The sequence below is a fragment of the Eucyclogobius newberryi genome, unplaced genomic scaffold (assembly GCF_026437365.1).
Source record: "Eucyclogobius newberryi isolate DKJ021-1_F unplaced genomic scaffold, fEucNew1.0.hap1 SCAF_2, whole genome shotgun sequence".
Taxonomy (NCBI): Eukaryota; Metazoa; Chordata; class Actinopteri; order Gobiiformes; family Gobiidae; genus Eucyclogobius; species Eucyclogobius newberryi.
The window spans coordinates 24446616-24470619 of record NW_027315834.1 but is presented as its reverse complement, the minus strand read 5'-3'; the positions used below and the strand labels follow the sequence as shown (position 1 = coordinate 24470619).

Below are 24004 nucleotides of genomic sequence, written 5' to 3'. Positions count from 1 at the left end.
TATGATCTGAAGAGTGACTGCTGCCACTTCTGGTACGCTGAGATGATCTATCAGAGAGTGAACTCACTTATTAAAACATATTTCAGCTCTACATTAGACTGTGGAGTATATGGAGTGGCAATGGAAGGTTTCTGGCAAATTGTACCTTTCATATATAACTGAAGATAGAATCATCACATATTGTGAACATGCAAACATGTTTGAAATTAGAATGTAAAGTGACAGCTCTCTTAACACTTCCCTTGATGCAGTTTGACACGTGTCTGTCTCCCTGTCACAGACAATCACTGCTGACTTCAGGACCATTACTGCCCATAACAGCCATCTTAAACTTGTAGATCAATGTGTCCGTATAAAACATTTAAGATAACAAGTATTCTCAAGACTATGACTCTTGTGTTCATTTCCAACAAGCAACAAACAAATGTCTGTTTTTTAAGCATTAAAAAAAAGTCTTAACAATTTCCCCATGTGGGACAATAAAGGATTATCTTATCTTATCTTAAAGGAATAAACACTCGTTGATTTGCTCCGATCAAGAGGCTGCCATAAGAACAATAAGATACTATATACTAATGTTATTAAAAACACATTGAACTCTTGGTAAAAAAATAAATCTTAATAATAGCATCCAACTCAATTTTAAGTAAACATGCACAGCCTCTGTTGGCTTGTGCCAAGAGAGCACAGAGCATACTGCTCCATACTGTACTGTATCCTGGGTGGGGGAGGGACCTCCAAGCTTCCTCAGGGATGCCTGCTCTAAGCCTTGGCCTACCCCAACTACCAGATGATAGCTTATATAATCACAGGAGCTGACTAATGTCCAACACTGATAATGAGAATCTACACTGACAACAACTAAACAAAAAGCACCAAGCACTAAACCACAGAATAAAGTTTGTTAAAGAGACATTAGACCAGTGCAGGAAGGTGCATTTGTTTATCTTACCTCCAAAATAAGAGCCGTCCGTGAGCTTCATCTCCTTGCTAAACTTGGTGATGACACTGGCCACTCCATGTTGAATAAAATACATCTTCTTCCCCACTGTGCCTTCCCTTATTATGTAGTCATTAGGTTGAAAAACTTCAAACTTTAATTTGCTCAGCATTGCTGTCACAAAGTTGGGGTCAGCGTTGGCAAACAATGGCATGGTGGCTACGAGCTTACGACAGTTGAAGTTGACAATTTCCTGGTGGAAGACATGAACATTTTTAAAATTAGAATTACATTAGATAGCACAGTTTAGCACATAATGAGTTATCCCCATGGCGACACTGCAGGCCAAATCAGAGAGAACAACAGAGAGAGAGAGAGAGAGACCCTCAAAATAAGGTTACATAGAAGTTTTCAGGTTGAAAAGGAAAAGTTAAACAAGATTACTACTGTATGTATTCCCTTCAAGAAATGCTACACATTTCTTTCATTTTGACTTTGCTTTTTTGGGTCACCGCACAAATAATCTACAGAGATTTAATGAACACACAGAGGACATTCTTGACTCTGGAACTATAATCTTTCAGATGGGACAGGTTGGAATGGAAGTGTGAACCACCAGGTGTTTTTCCCCACACTTTCTGGGCATGTCCTTGTTCACACAATGCATTCACAAAGCAGATTCTAGCTCTGCGTGCTGTGAAGTCTGAGCTATGCTGGGAGCATTCTTTGTGTGTGAAGTAAGTCATCCTAAAATACCCTGCAACCTGTGAACGTCTACAGCAGCGGCAGCAACATCCCACACCTCAGCGTTTCAACACTGCAGTCTGACTTAATGGGGCTGCGTGAGAAATGGTCATGATTACTGTGCCTGTCTGCCTCTGAGAGCGCTCCTCCTAGTTTCCTATTTGCAATTATTAATGTCATGCAAGTTAATCTGCTTAAACCGGGAGGTCAGCTGAGTGGAAATGGCATGTTTTTGTCACAACTCACTACACATGGTACTTTATTTTGAGTCTCAATTCAATGGTTAAAATAAATATAAGTAGTTAGTTGAGTCTTTGTACTATGTTTGAATCAAGGACAGATCAGAACAACACAGCCAGATGTTGGGTTTGGCCATGCGTACATTTAGCCACTTTTGTCCTTGACCTAATGCGATAACATAACAGCTGTTTCACTTGTACTTGTGTTACATGATGGTTTTGAACTACTTTGTCAAAAGTAGCAAAGAGCAGTAATATGCTGAAATGTTAGATTAAAAAAGGGAAATAATTTACAACAAAATACAATTTTATTTCATTTTTTGAAAAAAAATACAATTCCAGACCTACACTCAACAATCTTTTAGTTCAGTCCCTGAAAAACAGACGACCTGGAACTGTAATCTGGTAAACTTCTAATTAGTCACTTTGGCCTATTGAGTTTTTTCAAATGGAATTATTAAGTTCTGAATCTACAATAGCTTTCTCAGAAATGTACACTCCACAAAAGTACCACACAGTGACAGTAAAATTAGTTCCGATAAGCTTTGAAAGCCTCACCTCTTTGAGCGGGTCATTGAGCTCACTCAAGATGTTCTCCTCGTCAAAAATCTTCCCTTGGTACCGGTGCTCGTAATAGTCGTGGATTTTCTGCCGCATGTCTGCTGGAAGCTTGTGGAAGGACATGTATTGCTCCACTTGTTTGTACTGCAAAGAAAATGTACAAAATATTTGTCATCAAATTTGAGAATCATACAGGATTGATACGTCGATTTAAATAGCTTTTAGCTAATAAGGAACAGCGAGTAATGCATTCATGGCCTGTTTGTGCCACTGCTGAGGACAAAGCGAGCATCCTGCGCTGTGGCCTGTCCCGGTTGTGTGTGTGTTGGTATGCAGAAGGCAGGTGGTGAAGGAAAGTAGGAACAAGCACAAGCCCTGGGCTATGTCAGACCAAGGTAGCAGCGCTGATTATCTCATAGGTCCAATAGGAAAAACAAGTCATGATCTGATATGAATCACAACATACAAGAGCAATGACCACAAGCCAAAATGTGTGAGATGGTGGTGGAAGAAGGATTGTTTACTGTGATTCACAAACTTGGCAGTATTAAATATGAAATCTGATGTAAATTTGAGTTATCTAATATGCTTCAAACGATGGACTGTCATGTTGTTTGTGTGCGTTACATAAACTGAATTTGAATTAAAAAAAACAACAACACAAATATCATGTACAGATAATGTACAGAAGATATTCTACAGTAGCTTATTGTTTCTAATTGAGTCACACACACATTCTCATGGCTCGCTACAGCTAAAGCCTTTGTTTTTGTTCAGAGAATTCCCGCACTTCTAGATGTTGTCTAACCTTTTACATTACATATATATAATAATAATTATCATCAAGAGTTTAGAATGTTCTGAATGTTTTTTGTTTTGTTTACTTTGTTAAAGGCATACGTCTTCCTGCACTTCACATCGGTCATATTATTCCAAGAGCCACAGTTGATGTTTTTTCTCCTGTTGTTTTTACACGTTGTTCAGGCACTAAATACATATTTTGTTATTCAATTGTGACTTTATTGTGTTCTGTGATTAAAACATAAAATGAATGTCCTCATATGTGCACATTATTTTTTTCTAAACTACATAATGTAAAAAGATAATTCTTTGTTTTACAATCATCAGCCCAAATAACAAAGATAAATAAATACATCATGCCATGCAAGAGGTTGGGTCCTAGGAGGCTATCTACAATTTACTTTAATGAGAAAAATGTATACAAAATGTTTGATTACATCTGTATAAGTGGGAGAGCACATTTATCAGAAAACAAGCTATGATTCACATGAACATGGAAAACATGTTGAGCTCATCTACATTGATCCCTGATGTGCTCCAGACTCAAAGCTGAACACCAGTCGACACCTAGACGAACACCTGCAAGGATCTGAGTCCGGCATTGCCTTTGGTAATCAGCAGTATCTGAGAGCCCACTGCACCTGCGAGGGCCGGGGCCCAGAGGACAGCTCTTGGGCCCACTAAATGGAAATTGTCAGCGAGAGGAGAGACTCTGGACTCACAATGGCTCTATCATTGATTCTCCGGCTGGCTGCAGAAAGGTGATAAGAGGAGAGGTTTTGTTTGCGGGAAATTGATTTATTTTGAGCAGTTGGGCAGCGTCTCGAGCAGAGTATCCAAGACATCTACAGAGGTCAAGGTTTTCTGAGCCAGAAGTGACATATTCTAATTTAAAACATTTTAAAGAGATGTGCCGTGCCAAAAGCTTTATTGGACAGAGCAAATCTAGCAAAAAATGGGGAGAGAGGGCCAAGACATTCAGCAAATGTTCGAGGCTGGGAAGCGAACCCACAAAGACGAGGTGGTAACAAACAGACGTGTAATTAGTAGACGTGGAACTATGGAGTCAATCCCCTGTATTTTTGCGGGAATTCAAGTTATGAATAATCAAGCAGGGTTTGTCTCTTAAAAGTCATTGTTGCATGTGTAAACCTTTTGTTTTTTTATTTTAGATAGTTAGCCTTTAGCTCATTGACTTAAGATTTCTGATCTTGTGTGCTTCTGGTGAGAATTCAGTGACCACTGGACTTCCTCTTTTGTTCGTTATGAATGAGGAGACAAATAAGCTACATAAACATAATGAAATAAACATCTATGTGTATGTGAAGAATTGTTTGATTTGACATGACTCCAGTTAACATCAATCAAGTGAGCGAGTCTGAGAAACGGACAGAGAAAGGAGAATTTCACGTCAATAAATAAATATATTCTATGGTAACAACAACCTATGTGCAAAGCCAAACCACTACACCACCAGAGAGCACATGGAGGCCTTTTTGAGGACTTTTGACCATTTAAAAGACTGAATATTTAGTTGAATTGTCAATTGCTATGACAAACCAATACTAAATAACCTTTTATTATAATCCACCAAACTTCATTCTTTGAAGAAACATTTCAAAATTAAAGGAATGGCATAGAGATCTAACAAAAAAATTGAAAAGAACAACATATGACAGTGATGAGTGTCCAATACAAAAATGAGTAATGAGCAGGGACCTTCTTTGTCACCTAATATTAACCCAGACCTTATGATTTATGATTTATGATAACCCAGGATTTATGATCAGCTTGTGTGGCTGCAGCCTCCACTATCATTGGGCATCACTAAATGACTCCTGAACATCAGTATGTGACAGAGCCCACAGATTAATGTCAGCGGGTACACATGCTCGACAGACAGGTAATCAATAAAAGAAGATCGTTCTACTTTATTCAAACGCAGCATGCAGACAGGCTAACTCGAACAAACTCAGAGTTCTGAAATGGTACCCGAGTTTGCCAAGTAGGAATTCCGAGATTTGAGGGTGTTCAAATGTGAATTTAAATGCCGAAACTCTGAAAATCCGACCTCCGAAGACGACTGAAACGCAGCATTGTATCCTCGCTGTTATTGATTGCTTGTTGCTGTCTTCAAAGCACAACATATAACACACAACAAACAGTAACAGAATATCTAGCTAAAATGTTTTAATGACATTTTAGCAAGATATTCTGTTGCAGTTTATTTTCTGCTTTGATCACAAACATAGGAACATGCTTTGGTGATTTGATGCAACATAAAACAATGAACAATGATAAAACAATCTATATAAAATCAAGAAGGGCATGCGTTAAAGAAAAACAATTTAAATCTGCTTTGTGACAAAAATAGGTTTACTATACACACAAAATGTACAGTTAAATTTGCAGATATTGTGCAGAAAGTGATCAGTGCAGTGACTGATTAAATTGGTCAAAGTGAAAGGTGTTTAAGAAGTGTTAATGAGTCCAACGGCAGAGGAAAAGAAACTGTTCTTGTGGTGGGAGGTTCTGGTCCGGATGGACCGTGGCCTCCTGTCTGAGGGGAGTGGCCTCCGGCTCAAATAGTCACTGGGTGAGAAGGGTCGGCTGTGGGTCTCACTGGGTGAGAAGGGTGTGATCCGACCAGCTCGTTCCAGTCCTGGAAACGTATGGGTCCTGTGGAGAGATCACCTTCTCAGCAGAGCGCACAATGCGCTGTAGTCTGTTTGTCCCTGGCTCCAGTGTAACACACGATGATGGAGGAGGTGAGAATGGACTGGGTTAGAACTGCACCATCATCTGTCGCAGGAATAAAATAGAGTTACCCAATGTACATCCTCTGCTGGGCCTTCTTGATGAGGAAGCTGATGGTGGGCTCCCACTTGAGGTCTTGGGTGATGATGCCGAGGAAGTGAAAGGAGTCATCTCTACTGTCTTCTGGGCATTGAGCTCCAGGTTGTTACAAGGGTTGTGTATAAAATATCAATACGGCGATATATCGTCACGGACTCCGTATCAATACGAGTCCCAGTATCAATATATATATATATATATATATATATATATATTTTAAGATTATTGTGGCCCATAGGCTTTAAACGAGGTGGAATAGTACTTTTGATATGCTGTTTGTGCTGCGCTCCTCTGGGTCGAGGTGAGAAGGAGCTGTGGACCTGATCAGAAGCTGATCTGTGCTGAAGATGCTGCTGCAGCATGTTCAGACCATTAAACATGCAATACTTTACTAGAATGTGTTCCTTATATTTCTATTTGGATCAGTTGGTTGGATGTATGAAGTTATTAGAGCAGAATGGATTTATAAATACGTGCTTTGTGGAAAAACATGAAGTTTCATACATTTTCTTATCCAGAGTAAATTATCCATTTGGACCTTTTTTTCAAAAATGTATCCGGATACGTATCATAATGAGGTAATTGTATCGGAATATACCAGAATATACGTGACCCTGTATCAGGATACGTATCGTATCGCGAGGATCTTGGCAATATCCAGCCCTAGTTGTTACTGCTGCACCAGGACACCAGCCAGTCCACCTTCCTCCTGTAGACAGACTCATCCCCGTCCGAGATGAGCCCGATGAGGCTAGATGCACTCTGCATCTAATTATTGAGCGTTTTATTCTCCGTGAAGCAGAAAGTGCACTGTTAAACTGCTAGTTTCTGTTAGCTTTATCATGACAACAAAACTTGCCATTTGTCATTAATATAATGCACTAATAAAGGATTAATAGGCGGCTCCCTGTTACATGTTGTTCTCATGCTCTGTCCTTAGATAACTCATATCCCCTGCAGCCACATGTCCCACCCTCTGGCCCCCTCACCACTACCAGCTGTGACTGATGTACAGACTCCAGGCTGAGTATGTTCCATCCATCCCTGCTGCTGCTCAGGCTGTTCTGCACAACCAGCAACCATACATTCACCATTCTGGCTCCTCTCTGGGGCTCTGTTACCACATGCAAAACAAATGCAAAACAAAGGCACTGTATTTCTGTTACCTTTTTAAATCACTTTATACAGAAATAGAATATTTTAATATTTCTAAGGGTGGCTCAAATTTTCTAATGTTTTTAATTTTCAAAATATGAATTTAGTAACTAATATTTAATTGCTGTCTTAAAATAGATTTTAATCAATAAACTAATTTAGTTTTTAATGAATAAATAAATACATTGTTTTAGTAGTTTTATCATTTGGTCTGGATGAATGGAACCTAAATAAAGTAGATCGATCTAAATGGTCTTTAAGGTTAAATAACTATTTAAATTTGTATTGTTATTAATTAGGGTAAATCACCACATTACAGCACTTAACTACAAGCCTATCAATTATACAATTTGATGATTTTACTAAAACGTAAGATGAGGTCAACTTATCATGACTTTAATCTCCTACAGATAGAAACTATGTAACTGCCCCCAGCCAACTTATACTAACTAAATACACTGCCTAGGGCTCTAATATTGTTTTGGACAGGTTTAATGAAACGAAAACTATTTTTACAGATAAATCCACTCAGCGGTGCATCTTTGTGTTTTCCTGTGCCCTGCTCACCTGTATACCTGAGCCAAATTTGTGCTGCAGCTTAACCTGCCCAGGGCCACATCTGCTAGCTAGATTGGAGAAAGCCTATGGACTAGGAATGAATTTAAAATAAATAGGAGACTAAACCCTGCGACGAGCTGGCCCCTGTCTAAAGTCACTGGGATAGGCTCAAGCCACCCGCCACCCCTGATGGGAACAAGCGGTAGAAAATGAATGAATTAATAAATAGGAGAGGAGAAGAGAAGAGTGTGAAGAAAGACATGAGAAGTAGGGCAGGGCTGTTAGCCTTAACAGTGTGGAGCCTACAGGGATGTTGAATGTGTAGAGAGGGATGTGGATTAAGCAGATTTGCTGTGAAACAGCTGTATAGTACATCACATCCTGAGCAAGAGGCATGTGTCGCTAATAAAAATGTCGCTCATGTTTGCTGTGGGCTACTTCATGACATTCATTTCCCCAGGGCTGTCTTGTGACATTTAGGTGTCTGCTTGTGCATGTTCAATCATAACATTATTTTAGCAATTAAAAGAATACTGCACCATGTAACAAAACATTTCCTACTGTTCATCAATTACCAAGCTCCTGAGTCCCTGACATTTGATAAACTTGATGATGGTTGTTGATCTAAATATATTATTCATGACTTTTACAGCCATGTTAAGTGTTTAACAGCTTAGTGAGAATATACATTTTCCCTAGCATTAATGCACTGTACACAAATATATTCATAGTCCATATGTACATAACCATGGTCAGGTCCACTTATTGTACATAGAAAGTGCTGTTGCCTTGTATTTTGATTGATGATTGCATGTTTCTATTCTCCTGCTCTTTGTATTGTAGCACTTAACATTTTGAAATAGTGGGACAAAAAAGGTTCTCTTATTCAAACTTATAAAACGGCTCTGCACCTCCACTGCACAGAACAAGTGGAGGTTGTGTGTCTAAATGACTTCGACCATGAGACGGATGGGCAAGGTCATCAGAGTAATGGTGTGGACAGAAGCACGGTGTAAATTAATAAACTGGTATTTATGTGTGTCCTGTAATGGTGAAGGTGACTTGCCTGACGCCATGATCATTAAAGATGTCCAGAATATAATAAATGTGTTTCCGTATATGGAAAACAACACTACTATGTCTACTATTACCATAACTAGACTTCATTATTATCATATAGTAAGTTTATTAAAAGATAAGTATGTTTTGCTTTACATTTGTATGTAGTCAAATGTAACTGTATACGTTTATTGTCATTATTCTAATCATTACACATTATTCTGAAGTTGATCATAAAGTACAGTATCTAACTATAGTGTCCAGCACCACACTTACAAGGATGTAACAATAGTCACAAATCTCTCAGTAATATTGTCACAATATATTAAATTGTAAGCTGCTTTGCTTAAATGCATTGCTTTGTTGTAGCAGCAACTAAAGAAACAGAGATAACTGCATAGACCATGATCCTTTGCCCTATTTTATCATGAAAATATAAGTTATTGAGTACTGTTGTATTCCAAATAATTAAGAAATAAAAGTAATGAGTCACAGCAAAGTCTTGTCAAGGCATTTTAAAAGGAAAAAAGGCACCATATCTGCTATTCAGTTTCCACAATATCGCAATAAATATGGTACCGTGAAATTAATATCGTGATAATATGGTACCGTGAGATTTACATATAGGTACAGCCCTACTTTATACACAATCAGATCTTCACAAAAGGTGGGGAAAAGGTTTGATGCTTATAAACGGCTGCTTGCGTGCAAACGTCGAGCGCATCAGTCATTCTCTGTTATGGGAATAGCCCTGCGCGCTCAACGGAAACACAGATGGTGGCCTGTCTGAAACACTGGATAATCACCCTCTGTGTAGAAAACAAAATTATGTAATAGAGCTTTAACTGAAAAGGAAGAGTAAAAATGTAACCGATGGCAGCACAGACACATGTCACGGATCTTTTCAACCCGGTGGCCCTATGTGATTGGATGTGTGCTGGGAGAGGAAATCCTCTTTCCCTCTCATCAGCCGGATATTGTGATGTGAGAGAACCCAATAGTTCAAAGGGCCAGCAAGAAAAGAACTAATTTAAGTATAAGTCAAGCTGAATAAGCAGGATTCTGTGTTGTCAGAAAGAGCAATCATCACTATCGACTCTAGAATAGCGGTTAGTTTTAAGATATAGAAACTGGGCATTTCCCATTTGAATTTTCCTCCGTGTCATGATGTGGTCTGAGGAAGCAAAGGATACAAGTGAGACTTGGCCAGAGGTCTCCAACCTTTTTCCCCTGGAAAGCTGATTTTACAAAACTAAAGTGGCACAGCTATACTTCTTTCAGCAGTTGCAAGGAATTGAGTCTAAATTGAGTCCTGTTGTACCCGATCTAAGAGCAAGCCTTAGATCGGGTACAACTAGATTCTTCATGTATTAGTGCACAAATAGAGTAAAGCATTTTAAGTATACATTTACAAATTTACACTTTTCATTTCATTGGGTGCACTTTACAGACCCAATGACCCAAAGATGCCAGAACCCTTTGAGAGCTTAACAGGAATACGTGGAATAAGATGAACAATTACCTATGTTCTCACCAGTTCATTCACAACACGACAACATACCATATCTATAGTGTTCTCACCTTCTCTTGGTATTGTCTGCGTGAGGAATCCAGTGATTGGATTAGTGCTGTTGCGTGGCCCACAAACATGGCGTAGCATGTGGCTCCGACAATCATACTGAGCATGGTGATCCACAGGTCGGACATGCTAACGGGAGCCCGAGCACCGTACCCAATGCACAACATGTGGCTCATGGCTTTGAAGAGGGCGTAGGAGTACTGCTTACCCCAGGAAACGTTCTGAAAAAAACACACAACAAAAAGGGGGAGGAGAGCAAAGAGACAAGGGGGGTTACTGCCAGGCAAAGCAAAAGAAACTGCTCTTCAATGCGCAGAATGGAGACAGGCTTTCCTTTGATGGATCACTGAACCTCCAGCACTCATGCTGCTTGTGCCCTCGCTGCCTAATGCCCCGTGCTTAGAGCTGTGCCCTCTCGATGTGCTGTTCTCGTCTCCATTTTACCATTTGCCAGTGGGAGAGAGTTTAGACAGTGACAAATAAAAGCTAAAACCTGCATTATTTACAGACGTTCGAGGATTCGTCTTTCTTCCTTACTCAGAACACAAACTCAAGCCCAGGATCTGTCTGAATTTAAAATTGTGAAATAGCTTTTTTTCATCAATACATTTAAGGGAGTGCAAGGCTAATTAATAAAATAAAGACAGTTTCTCATGTTGTTGTGCTGTTATTTGCCTCAGGATATAAGGGTGACAGTCTGGTTTTGTTAACACACCACATGTCCGTCCAGGGTCGGAGTAATCCCACTGAGGCTGGGGCTGGAGAGGGTTCGTACCATTGTCCTTTTAGCTGAGTCCCTAACCTGTCAAATCTCTTCACCTCTGCACAAATAAGCACAAAAGCTGCACTCATGTTACACTGTAGTATATACGTAGACTTCCAGTGAAAACATGTTTCTCCCTATTGTTTATCAAAGTTAGTTCAGTAAATTCAGGAAAATTATAATGGAGATTAAGAGTTCTTGTTGAGTTGCCTAAAGGTACCTCTAAGTGAAGCAGTCTCAATCTATTCAAAGTAAAAACCATATTTCTGAATTATCTTTATTCATGTCACTTTTGTATCGCAATTGGTCAACTGTGTATGAGCACAAGTCAAAGCATAGCTCAGTCAAACTACTGCATTAATAATGTGATTACTCGATCATATAACGCTAAAACCCAACCAGCTGTTCCATGGAAAGAAATGTGATTCACAAAATTCATTTTGAGTTATATAATCTAACTACAAGCTGTTCTTCTTGTGACAGAAGGGACGCGATCCTTACATCATGCGTCCTATGGACCCAAGGCCATATTGACCAGAACTGCGCACGTTTTCATTTGTTTTGTTAAATCCAATCTATAGCCTCTCACATTCCTAGTGCATTTTTAACATGCAGAACGTACAGTGCATTACATCCTGATAACAATGACTCATATGGCCTTATTAAGTTTGCTTGCACATACAAAAATAATACAAAAATGTCTCATTCTTACATTCGATGTTGATTATGTCTTTTAACATGAGCAAATAATCCATGAAATAACATTTTACGGTAGTCAGTTCAAAAAATTAAGATGAAAATTATATGTAAACAACAGAATTATTTTTGATTATGATCTCTCTGATTACTCACATCAAATTTGGCATTTTTCCTGTCATTTATATAAAGTAATAATCAGATTTTGGTGTCGATGTATACATGGCCACTGATGACTGATATCCCTTGTTCATGCTCAGTGGATATGTGATTCATGTTGAGCAAACCACAGAGTAAGAGTTCAAACTGTGGTTGTATAACCATCATTTAATCAATGTATGAGAAGTCTGCATGGGAAAGTGGTGGGCGGTCCCAGGCCTAACCCTTCTGTGTCTGTCTACCTGCTCAAGCACCTACTCCACATGCCAGTCTGAGACACCATCACACATGTAAAGTCACATATATCCTTCACTGCAGAGAGGTAGTGAGTGTCTCCATTGTCAGCGTGCGGCAGTGCGTCAGTCTCTCACCAACACTAACATCGTGACAGCCCCGCTATCTCAGCGGCTGATTAAGTAAATGCTGCACCAAAGAGTAAGAAGCCTCTCAGGCCATTAGTCGAGCAGATAAACAGGCCTTCTCCATGTACTGTGCCACTCAGCAGTATATCTACAACCTCTGTTTGCCCCACGCTCTCATTTACCAAGGCAACAACAGGAAAATATCTAACACAATTTGAATGCCGAAGTCATCACTGATGCATCTTGCAGCTGAATGTGCTTCCCAGGAAATACACGGATCACATTATGCATTTATTACCTGGGATGGTGAACACTAATGCATTGTGATGGCGCGAGAGAATCACACGAGGGCTGGGCTTTTCACTTTAGATTTATCAAAAGGCATTTAATACACAGGCATCTGTTTCTGGAGAGCCCATAAAGGGCCTTCATGTGGACTTGTGCTGCACATATTGTTTATGGTTTGGGGCTAAACTAATAATAGTGGTTCACATTAATTTAACTTTCATGCCTTTTCCCCTGGATATGTAGTATTAAACTATAACATACTTGGGTCATTATTTCATGTAGCATCAAATTTAGTTTTAAATTTAGTTTTAGGTTAGGTTTATTTATTTTACATTTTACATTTTCTGTAACGTTTTTGATGCATTCATCACTGCTGTTGTATCATTGTATTGTTATATAATTTTATTAATGATTAAATGAAATTGTCCAAAGACATGCATGTGTTAGGTAAAATTGGTGACTCTAAATTAGCCTTAGGGAATGAACGTGAGAGTGAACTGTCTGTAATGTCTATGTCTCTGTGTTGGCCCTGCAACGAGTTGGCCACTGTCCAGGATGTACCCCGCCTAAGGCCCGAAGTCACTGGGATAGGCTCCAGTCACCCGCGACCCCGAAAGGGAACAAGCGGTAGAAAATGGATGGATGGATGGATGGATGAAATTGTATGGGATATGATTGTTTTTTAATAAATTAATTAATAGTCCTTTGGCTAATTCTAATACATTTATAAATATTTATAAATAAATACATTCTGTCCATTGTAATTACAAAGCAGTGGGAAGAATATTTCAAAGCACCCAAACCTCAAATACAGGACAAATGAGGAAAACAACCATGTGTATTTATCTAGCTTTGAGTGACTAATGATGAGGGATCATTGTTATAACAAGTGTATTTTACATATTTGTCCCCACTATTCATCTCGACGACAGGACACTCCCAGATGTTTATGTTTATGCCCTTGGAGTCCTGCCTGCTAAGAGCTTAGCTACTGTTTACTGTTTCTCTCAGAGCCAACTGTGATTGACAAGATTATGTGCCCTCTGTGGGGCAGACAAGCCTCAACAGGGACTTACTTTAGTCTTCTAATGGAATGTAGAATTGTGGTCCAACCAATCAAGCATATAGTTCCTAAATCATCTCTTTCACTTTCAATGAATGAGCAGCTTTTTTTTGCTCTTAGTAAGAATGAGTTGTGACAGCAATGTGAGAAATTATATCCTTTTAGCACAAACACTTCTCGGTAATGTCTGTTTACATGAATACCACATGGTTGCTGGGATAGCCTGCAAGTAAAAATAAGATTAGGACAGTGCTTCGTGATGATGAGCGGAGCTGACATTTGCACCTCAAGCCTGATGCCCTGCGTGTGCATGTGGCAAATGTGCGTCAGAGAAAAAATGAGAAAAGTTCATTGTTCATTGTTTTATGTTGCAAGTTCCTATGTTTATGAATTCTGTTCATTAGCAATGGCAATACACCTTTTCTGATTCTGAGAAATGTTCCAGAGGTGAAAAATTACAACAGACTTTACTCTGTACACTGTAGTGTCGTGATACTGGGAGACTTGCACATTCCATTTGACCAACGCACCAAGAATTGACTGACGAGGCCCACTAGCAAACAGGACTGTTATTAATGGTTCTCTGTTCGTAGTATTTGTGTTTTTTTCATGTTGCTCTAATGAATAACACAACCTACCAGTGTTTTCACAGCAAATATACCTATTAATGCATAAATCCATGCATCACTTTAAGTTTAATGTCAAATCACAAATACCAACACAAAAAAATATGAAATAAAAATATGCAATACTTACAACCATACCGTTTAGGGACACCCAGCAGTCAGGGGGAAACTCTTGTAGGAGAGGCACCAAATACTGCAGACAGCCATCCCAGTGACATAGAAGCAGCATCATTCCTATCAAATTAAATATTCTTACCACAGCACTAGCCAGGTCATAGGTCATATGGAAAATCTGTGGAGAGAGAAAAAGAAAGACAGTTGGGTTGGACCACATAGGTATCACTTACTTTTAATTCTAGTACAGTAGCTTCTATGATCAGTAGCACACGATGGGACAAAGGAGACCAAACAGAAAGAAAAACCAGGGACTGTTCGCAGAAAGTCACCTTTGAAGTGGACAACATAGTGTGTCTGTGTGGCCCACTGGAAGTCTGTGTGTTCGTGTTTGAGGCACTCACAGATGCCGAGTGGTTCATAATTTATCATGGCTTCTATCCAAAGCAAACAAACACAGAGCAGGGTACACAGACCGAGCTGTAGTGGTCAGTGCTCACACATTTATAGAGTTAAAAGGTAATCATGTGTGGCTACAGTGGAATTGCACTGAATAAGTGGTTAAGGTTTCAGGGGTAGAAAGTCGTTAGTGAAGTAGCCACAATGAGAAGCAGTTTTGGGATTGATGGGATTTGGAGTCAATATATCTTTTTGCCCATTACTGTTTTCTGAAAGAGAAAAATCGAATGAGTAATGCTCGAATCAAAGGAACACTTTTAAAGCACATTGAGGGGGAATGCTGCATAAGCTACAGGGTGGTTTTGAGGTATGTCCTCCCAGTTTTCTATTGACTTCAGACCAGGGCGCATGGATGGTGGTCTGTTGAACCAGTTTCCTCATCCTCCTTGAACTACCTGCATTCTCTCACCACATACTGTCACCAGAAGGTACCAGGAACTCACTTCTCCAGCGTAAGACCTAACAATGTGTCTGAGGATTTTTGTGTAGCGCCTCATGCAACAGTGATACTAAACTACTTCAAGAGTATAGTCCGTTTCATCACCAACCAATTTTTAGTCAAGATATATTCAATTCGTATATCTAGTTTTAGTTGACAAAAATGTCATGCTTAGTCGACTAAATCCGTTATAGTTTTAGTCAACCATTTATTCAAGCATCCATGAATTGTTTGGTCCATAGACAATATACTACTCAAGACAACAATAATAATCAAATCTGCAGCAATGCTGCCTGGGACATGTATGTGTTCCCTGCACGTTGAGTTTGTATATGGCTCTAGGTTGGAAAATGTTTAGTTTTTATTTTTTGACGGAAATATAAGTACTTTCAGTCGACTTATAGTCATAGTTGACAGAAATGTGTATGACAATTTCATTTAGTTTTACTCAGAAATAATGAACACTGATCTGAGCAAGTTGTCTTTCTGTTTATGCTTCCTTTTGTTCGATTTTACTAAACATTTCCAATAAGGATTTTCATTCATCATTATGTAAAACATGCCAATATCAAGGATGGAAGAGTTTTGCCCAAATAGTCATAGAATGGTGTTCTTTGCCTGCTTTGTTTGCATTTAAAAATAAAGGTTCAGGACAAAAAAATAAAAAAAAATAAACCCCAGGCCAGATGATGAATCACACATTTCTGTAAGTTGAAGGACATACTCTGTTTTAATGCACTTTACTTGCCAATCACTGCATCCACATTGTTCATAGCAATATTATCATGCACACAACCAGTGTGTGTACAGGCTGTACCAGCTGTGTCGCACTCATCTCTCTCAAACCACAGTGAACCCAGGTGTGTTAGAAGTGCTTTGAATGAACACAACTCCACCCAGGCCCATTGTAAGTGGCCTGCAACCTTTCTGCTCAAAAGACAGAGTCCACCCACAAAGAGGCAGAGAACAAGAGGCAGAGCAGGAGCTCGTGTGCAGCACCGGGACGTCCAGAGCACTGCCCTGAGAGGCTAAAATTAGAGGCATCTTACAGGACGGCTGTCTCAGTGCACTCACTCCTCCGCCGCTTCCCATTAGCATGAATGTAGCAAGTGCAAGTCTACTTACTAATCAATAACTGTATGAAAATGATCACAAGTAGAATGCATAGATTCTTAAATTTAGACTTAATTTCAACGTATGCTGTATTTAAAAAAAGAACATTATGAATACATAATACAAATACATGCCTCATTCCATAATCATTTAGTTTTACCAACTATTTAACATGTGTAGGGTTGATTTTTCAGGTGTTTTCATCATTTAGTTTACTTGCAGACAGTTCAAGTAGAAACTTCATGTTACTAGAAAGACTGTGTAACCTTTGGGTCACACTGAGTCGGAGACTACAGAGAAAACACTTGTTATTGTAATTGGATTTAGAGCAAAGGCTATACTGTACCAGGCAGCTAATGAGATAGTATTAAATGCCTTTGTCTTTGTCTTTTTCAACCGAGTTTTTCAAGATTCAGGGTCGTATTCAGGGATTGCACTGGATAATCTGCATTACAAAGCGGAACACTGGGACCTTGTGTTTGCTTTATCACTGTACAAAACATTCAAATGTGATGTCACCAAAATACATGCCTGTAAATATTAGTAAATGATGGAAGTAATCAGATTCACTCACATGTGAGTGTGAATGAGGCAAGTGAAAAGGTCATGAGCAGCATGAAATCCCTGCCATCCATCTACAGTTGTGGTGTCGATTACAGTTTTCCTTTTTCATAATCCAATTTGATTTGGTAACTAAATATATTTTTGGTTGCATTCACTTAGTTTACTGTTGTGTCCTTTGCCAAACACCCTTGACAACTATGAGTGTGGTATGTGAATGGTTGGTGGTGGTCAGAAAGGGCTGATGGCACGGATTGACAATCTCACTTCTGACAGTCTGCCTCGGAGCAGTTGTGGCAACATAAGTAATCTACCATGAGCAGGAGTGGAGAGAATGAATTGTACCTTTTTTGTCTTTAATGTTTTGCCTGTTTCTTTTTCAAACTTTGTACCAAAAAACGATTCCACCAAATTGTGTATGTGGTCATTGGTAAAGATTCTGAAATTCTAAGACGTAAAGCATCTTTGAGTGCATTAGTATAATACATAAAACCTATACACTTGGTCTGATTCAGAAATTACTTTTCTTCAAAATACAATACAAGCAAAAGCACTAAAATCATTATATTATGGTCAGCAAATAGTCACAGCATAGGTACCGAAAGTCTCTCAGCAGGCACCGGCACGATGCACCACAATTAAACATATTACGCTTAGATTTGAGCAGAGACAGGGGTATAGGTCAGCATAATCCTTTAATACGAGGGACAACAAGCCAAGAAGTGATGTGATAGTGGCACAGGTCACACGCTGCAGTATCCGGCCAGCTGGGTGTGCACATTATCTGTTCAGAATGCAGTAGAAGGGAGGATGAACCCCAATTTACAGCAATACAGTACATTTATCAGATAAAAGATCACCCAGACAGGTGAAGTGAGGTGACCTCTTCCTAAAAGCAGATGTAAATTGGGGAGACATACTGTATTTGACTCAGATCATCAGATCATGGCTGACAGGTAATTTTCATGGTGTGCCTTGGTAACAAACCTTGGTTATATATGGTTTGAAGTATAAGGTGTCTGTGGAATATGGAGTTTTAAAATTTGCTTTTGATAAAGTTGGACTAGTCTGGTCTGGTGTATGAGCTGAGTGCTTGTCCTTCAGGCGTGTGCTTAGTTGACATTTGGAACAAAACCAAAACGCACACAAGAGAATTACACTACATCAAACATGAAGATACAACATGTTCTTTATACATATATACATATATATATATATATATATATATATATATATATATATATATATATATATATATATATATATATATATATTCAAATTGAACACAGTGACCTCTGCATGAGGTTAGCCAGGATTAGTGAGCGACTAATTTGAGGGGATTAAATAAACCACTGACTATTACATTGAAGGATGACAAACTGCTTCCAGGAAAATCTGGAGTTTTCCTGCTTAACGGCGTCTTCCTAATCTCTTTTTGGATCTTTTTTAGGGGTTTAGTTAATGGGGACGTTGAAGTTAAAAATGTTCTTTTAGTTGTACTTTAGTTTGTCCTTTTGCGAGAAAATGAGTGCAATACAAGATTATATAATAACTTATTTGGTCGTGCTTTATGTGCTCCCATATTCATAATGCAACAACAATACCATCCTTACTTCCCCAAGAAAGGCAGCCAGCTGGAAATAATACGAATTCATGCAACCGTACTCATGCTGATAGATGAATAGTTCAGCAATAAATAAACATAAATCGAGTTGGCATTGTTTCAAAGCTACAGGCAACATACTGTATGCTCCAAAACACTAATCAGCCAGCAGAGCAGATTAGAATGGGCCAGAGGAGGAGAAGGAAACTATAACAATCTAGAAATATATTCATTATTCAAAGAGAAAACATCCAGGCCATTGGTTTACCTGCACCAATATAATGGATCCAGGTTGTGCAGCTGAACGACAGCACATTTAGGTAATGAGGCCCAACAGTAATTTGTAGCCAGAGACTTAATTAAATACAAGAGGTGATCGATGGGATCTTTACCCAGACAGAAAACCAGTGGAGATCCCAATGTAACAAGGGATGCTTTAAAGACAAGATCATCATTGTTTCAAAGCACACACTCCTGCCTTTTGCTCGGTGTGATATCCATACATACATCTGACGGCTAATCCATCAGAGAAAACAAAGAATGTCGGCTGGCTCCTCCCACAGACCGCCACCTTATCTGCTCTGGTTAACGGCGCTATATTGTTGCCTTGCACAAACTCCAAAAACACTGCTATCTTCATCATTCTGAGTCAAAGAATCACAGTATTAAGAGGAGGACTTTGCTTCTGCAGCACTCTATCACAGTATCTTCTGCAATGATAATGGAGTGTGGGGAGACTGATGTATGTTTCTATTTTCAGCATGTCTGCTTTGGTATCAAATATTCCACATAACCCCAGTTGACATTTTAATAAAAGCAATAAATAAGGCTGTAGTGATTAATTGACTAATTGTGACTAGTCAACTATAAAAAAAATCCTCGTAATAGCTTTTTTTTTGATAAATTGCTATCTTGAGAACAGACTCTAAAACACATACAAAAATACCTTTTTATAACGATGACAGTGACATTATTAAAACAAAATGTAAAAATAAATAAATAAATAAAAACATTTCTGATAATCATCTATAATAAACATTATTTGTCTAGAAGCCTTCAGTCACCATATCCCAACCTTTCCTTGGTTGATACCGTATTCAAAAAGTCTCAAAAAGTACAATAATAACAATTGTTTGACTAGTCGTCTTATAGAAAAAAATCATTGCTGACTTGTCAAGAACCAAAATGATAATTAGTGACAGTCCTACAGTAAACTACAGTTAAATAAAACAGCTAAAAAAAAAGAAAAAAAGCACAGTGTACACAGAGGCTACGAAGCACTAATCAAAGGATAGCTTTAATTGGATAATTTAGCCGTGTTAATGTGTCAATCACAAGAGGAGAGAAAGACAGTGCGGTGTTCTCCGGTTCTTCCGGTGGGATCACTGCTGTTCATCATTTCCATGTCCGTCAGCAGGATTCTCTTGTTCTCGCGCTGAGCACATCACAGTGGAGTGCGAGCCTCACTCCCTGCCCGCTGTCTCACCCGCTCTGCATCTATTTTGGTCGTGTGAGTGTGATAACCTCAACACTTGCGCGCTCCCTTAATCTGTGCTCCACCATTCTTGCAGCACCGGCTTCTCCTGCGGGACTCGGGGCCCACGCACACAAGGGTCATGTTTACGGTGCTCTCTATGCAGATCAAGATTAAATTATATACATCTACTTGCGCTGAAACGTGAGCAGTCAGGGGCAGTTTGAGACCTCATGTTTTGAGACCTCATGTGGGCTTTGTGAAGACACTTGAAAGGGATTAACACAGGCACTGAGGAGCAGAAACTGTGGGTTATGCAAGGCCCAGAGCACGAGAGGGCATCAAGGGATCAAATCCACATATTTATGGATGAGAAGGAGGTTAAAAGTTCTATTGATTTGTACCTGGAACCTGAGCCACAGCACCAAAAAAACAACAGCTTTGCTCAAAGAAAGCATGTCCAGAACTGAAATCTCTAAACACTGGGCAGCAGCACCTCCATCACACACTCATCATCATTTCTGGCAGAACTAGCCACAACATGAACATGTGTACATATTTTTATGAACAACTGTTTTATCACTTGAAAGTGTTTTCGCTCAAAATACCAGGTTATTCAGGCCTGTTTCAGAGCAACAGTCAACAACACTGTTCCTGGAATGAAATCAACATCTCTTTTCACTGGATATATAAGTGAGAGCATGCAAACATAATGCTACCGAATAGGAATTTTGCTAGTTTAGTTTTTCCTGTTGCATATGTTACAACATTGGTCGAGTCTTACAAAAAGTCACTTACCTGAACTAATTAATTAATTTATCAAATCTATCTCATTTGCAGCAAAATTGCTATATATATACAAACATACACTCAAATAATTACTGTATAATAACATGTCAAAAGTGTGTCGCTGTACTTTAAATGAGCAGTCAACATGTCTCCTTAATACATTTTTATATAAATACTGTACATATTATTATCTTATCTTATTATTATCTATCCAGTTTCACCTCAGCGGCTTATTTTCTGGTTGTTTATATTCATTCACATTTGTATAGTCTGGGCAGGCTGCAGGTTATGGGGTATGTACTGCCTAGAAGAGACACTGCAAAACAAGCAGAAAACAACTGAGATGGACATTAATTAGGAACAATGTAAGAAGATGGGTCGGCCTTTTGCAGATGTCTGGGGAGCTGGCGGGAGCAGGCGGGAGCGAGCGGGAGCGTGCAGAGCTGAAGAGTGCAGTGAGCAGTGCTAAGAAGGCAGTCAGGAAGATTAGGGCCATGTGAGAGCAGAGGGGATTTGGCTGAATCGCACACTGGGCTTGCTGCTCTCATGTCAACACAACACAAGATGGACCCTGAACATTGCACAATTAGTTAGAAATAAAATTGAGATAACCCCGGAAATAGAACGTATACACTGGTTTATGCAGCCTACAATGTTTCTTTAAAAAGTAATCAATTGGCTATAAGACATAATATACCGGTTATTACCATTGAATTTATTAAAAAAAGGCACAAAATATTTAAGTCAATAGTAATAGCCCGTATCTAGAGGCCGTTGCTGCGATAGACACATGCTGTCTTCAGCTACCAGCCAGTGGTGCATATCCAAGGTATGAAGCACTCACAAGGGTCACACACGCTGACCTTGGACACACGCTATCCTCCATTCACAGGTTGAATGCCTAAAACACTTACAATAAAGTGCTAAATTCCTTTCTAATTCATTAATTTGTTTGATCTTTGCCCCTTTTCCATTAGTACCTACTTGGCTCTACTCTACTCTACCATTTGATGGTACCTCCTCAGACCAGGTACTTTTTTAGGACCCTCTTCCCCCTTAGGCCAAGTCAAGCCAAGCAGAGTGAGTTTACTGTATCCATCTATAATCTGCAGCAGCTTCACAAACTCTTTCAGTGTGATTTTATAAACAAACTCACATGTGGATCTACATTTGCTTAAATGTTTAAATGTTTTTTTTAGTGTTCCAGTTTGAACACTTCAAACTGGATAAACAGTGACGTTTTGTGGACTTGGTGCCATTGAATTGCAATGAAAAATACGTTAAGCTCATAGATGATGATGATGTAGTTAACTTAATTAATTATTATTCACCATTGGTGAGTAATAAAATAATTGTTTGTCCCTTTCACTAGTCCCTGTGTTTGCATCCTTTCTCTGTGTCTATAATCCTAATTGTTTACGATCGACTGTAGCGGTGATGTTTTATGGTTACAATATCATAGTGTGTAGCAGCTGTCATGTGTTATGGCGTCTGTCTTTGACCAAATCCCTTTTCTTTTACTCCAAATCCCTTTTCTTCAGCTCTGTTTTACACAGCGCAACTGAGCATCATTTGTTTAGAAATGCAACCAGGCCTAAGTAAGGCCACGAGCTCAGAGCTGAGCCGAGCAGAGACGAATCAAGCTGAGCCGAGCAGAGACGAGGAGGGACTAATGGAAAAGGGGCCATAGTGACACAAATTTGCGACCCGTGTCTGTTGTGTTGTTATGAAAGGTAGGGTATGCCAGATACTAATCAATACTATTTGTAGTACTTTTTAGTATCAAAACTATATATAATTGTATTAATACTGAAAAGAATTACATAGTTAGAATATTTTTTTAAATGGCCTTTATCAATATAAAAGAAATACTGGTGGGACTACTATTATTTTGTGTTCAGAATTACATTCTGCTGTATTTAGTGATTTGATACTGAGCCTTATTTTTGAATCAAATTTGAAATTGTAGTATTGTGACAACAATAGTAAGAAGAACACCGTTAATATTGGGTGCACTTTGGCTTGCTTTACACTGAAACCGCAACTTCAAGAGTGAAATATTGATTCTTTCTCTTAAAACATTGGTTTTAAACTTTACTTGTTTGTATGCACTGCCTACATCACCAGATGCCCTTTAATCTACTCACTGACTGTAATAAAATGACTGGCCCACCTGATCTGCTGCTTTGCCTCCACTCTTCTTAGCAATGCTCATCTATGATGTCAGTGTACTTTATAGCAGCAATGATGACACAGGAGGATATGAATCAATGTGTTTACGGACAGTCACATTGTTGGCCGAGCTGTGGTTGTGACAGATGTGCATGTGCTGTGCATTTCAGCCAATCCATCACCTCTGTACAACTCTGGGGAAGTGAGGAAGGAGAGGCTTTAATGCTTGGGTGCTTACAAATTAATTCATTAGCACCGGGCATCATTTCAGGAAGTCTGCCATAAGTAGTTTTACTCTGCCTATTAAAACTATCTCAAAGTCCACCAGGGAAGGTTAATTTAAGACTTTTCTTTCTAGTAAATGATTTAAACTGGTGAATCCCAGCCCCCTAGCAGCAGAGCATTTAACAAAAATAACCCAGATTAGCCTAATCTCTGTACTTATCACATAGCCTGACCCAACTGTGTATCTTCTGTCTGAGGGTACACAAGATCTACAACCCCTTGTAGATCTACAACCAGGGGATCTACAAACAGGGGTTGTACATTATTTCGTTCGGGAATTGGTTTGGGAATTCCCGTCTGGCTTTGATGTCATTGACTGCATTTTAGAGTCAATTTCCACGTGGACTAGCAGAGACGTACTAGTGCAAGGGTTCTTTTTCACACCAAGTACCACTTTTAAAAAGTTTGGCTCCACCAAATGGAAATCAGGTCTATAACAGGACTATTTATGGTCTAAGATAGGAATCTTTCTAAATTGGGTCTAAAACAGAACCACAGGTTTTCAACAGAAGATCTAACTAACCCAAAAGAGGAAGAAAATGTGGA

At 39.1% G+C, this 24004-nt stretch overlaps 1 protein-coding gene across 1 annotated transcript in view; it reads right to left on the bottom strand.

Annotated features, from left to right (window-relative positions):
• The window catches only part of hcn1 (hyperpolarization activated cyclic nucleotide-gated potassium channel 1), a 47514-nt gene that overhangs the window by 7504 nt on the left and 16006 nt on the right, over positions 1–24004 (bottom strand). The window contains exons 3-6 of the mRNA XM_072454797.1: positions 14580–14741; positions 10495–10713; positions 2482–2628; positions 953–1193 (exon numbers count right to left, since the gene is read on the bottom strand). Of these exons, the coding sequence (XP_072310898.1) occupies positions 953–1193; positions 2482–2628; positions 10495–10713; positions 14580–14741 (769 nt within the window). The remainder of the gene's footprint in view (positions 1–952; positions 1194–2481; positions 2629–10494; positions 10714–14579; positions 14742–24004) is intronic.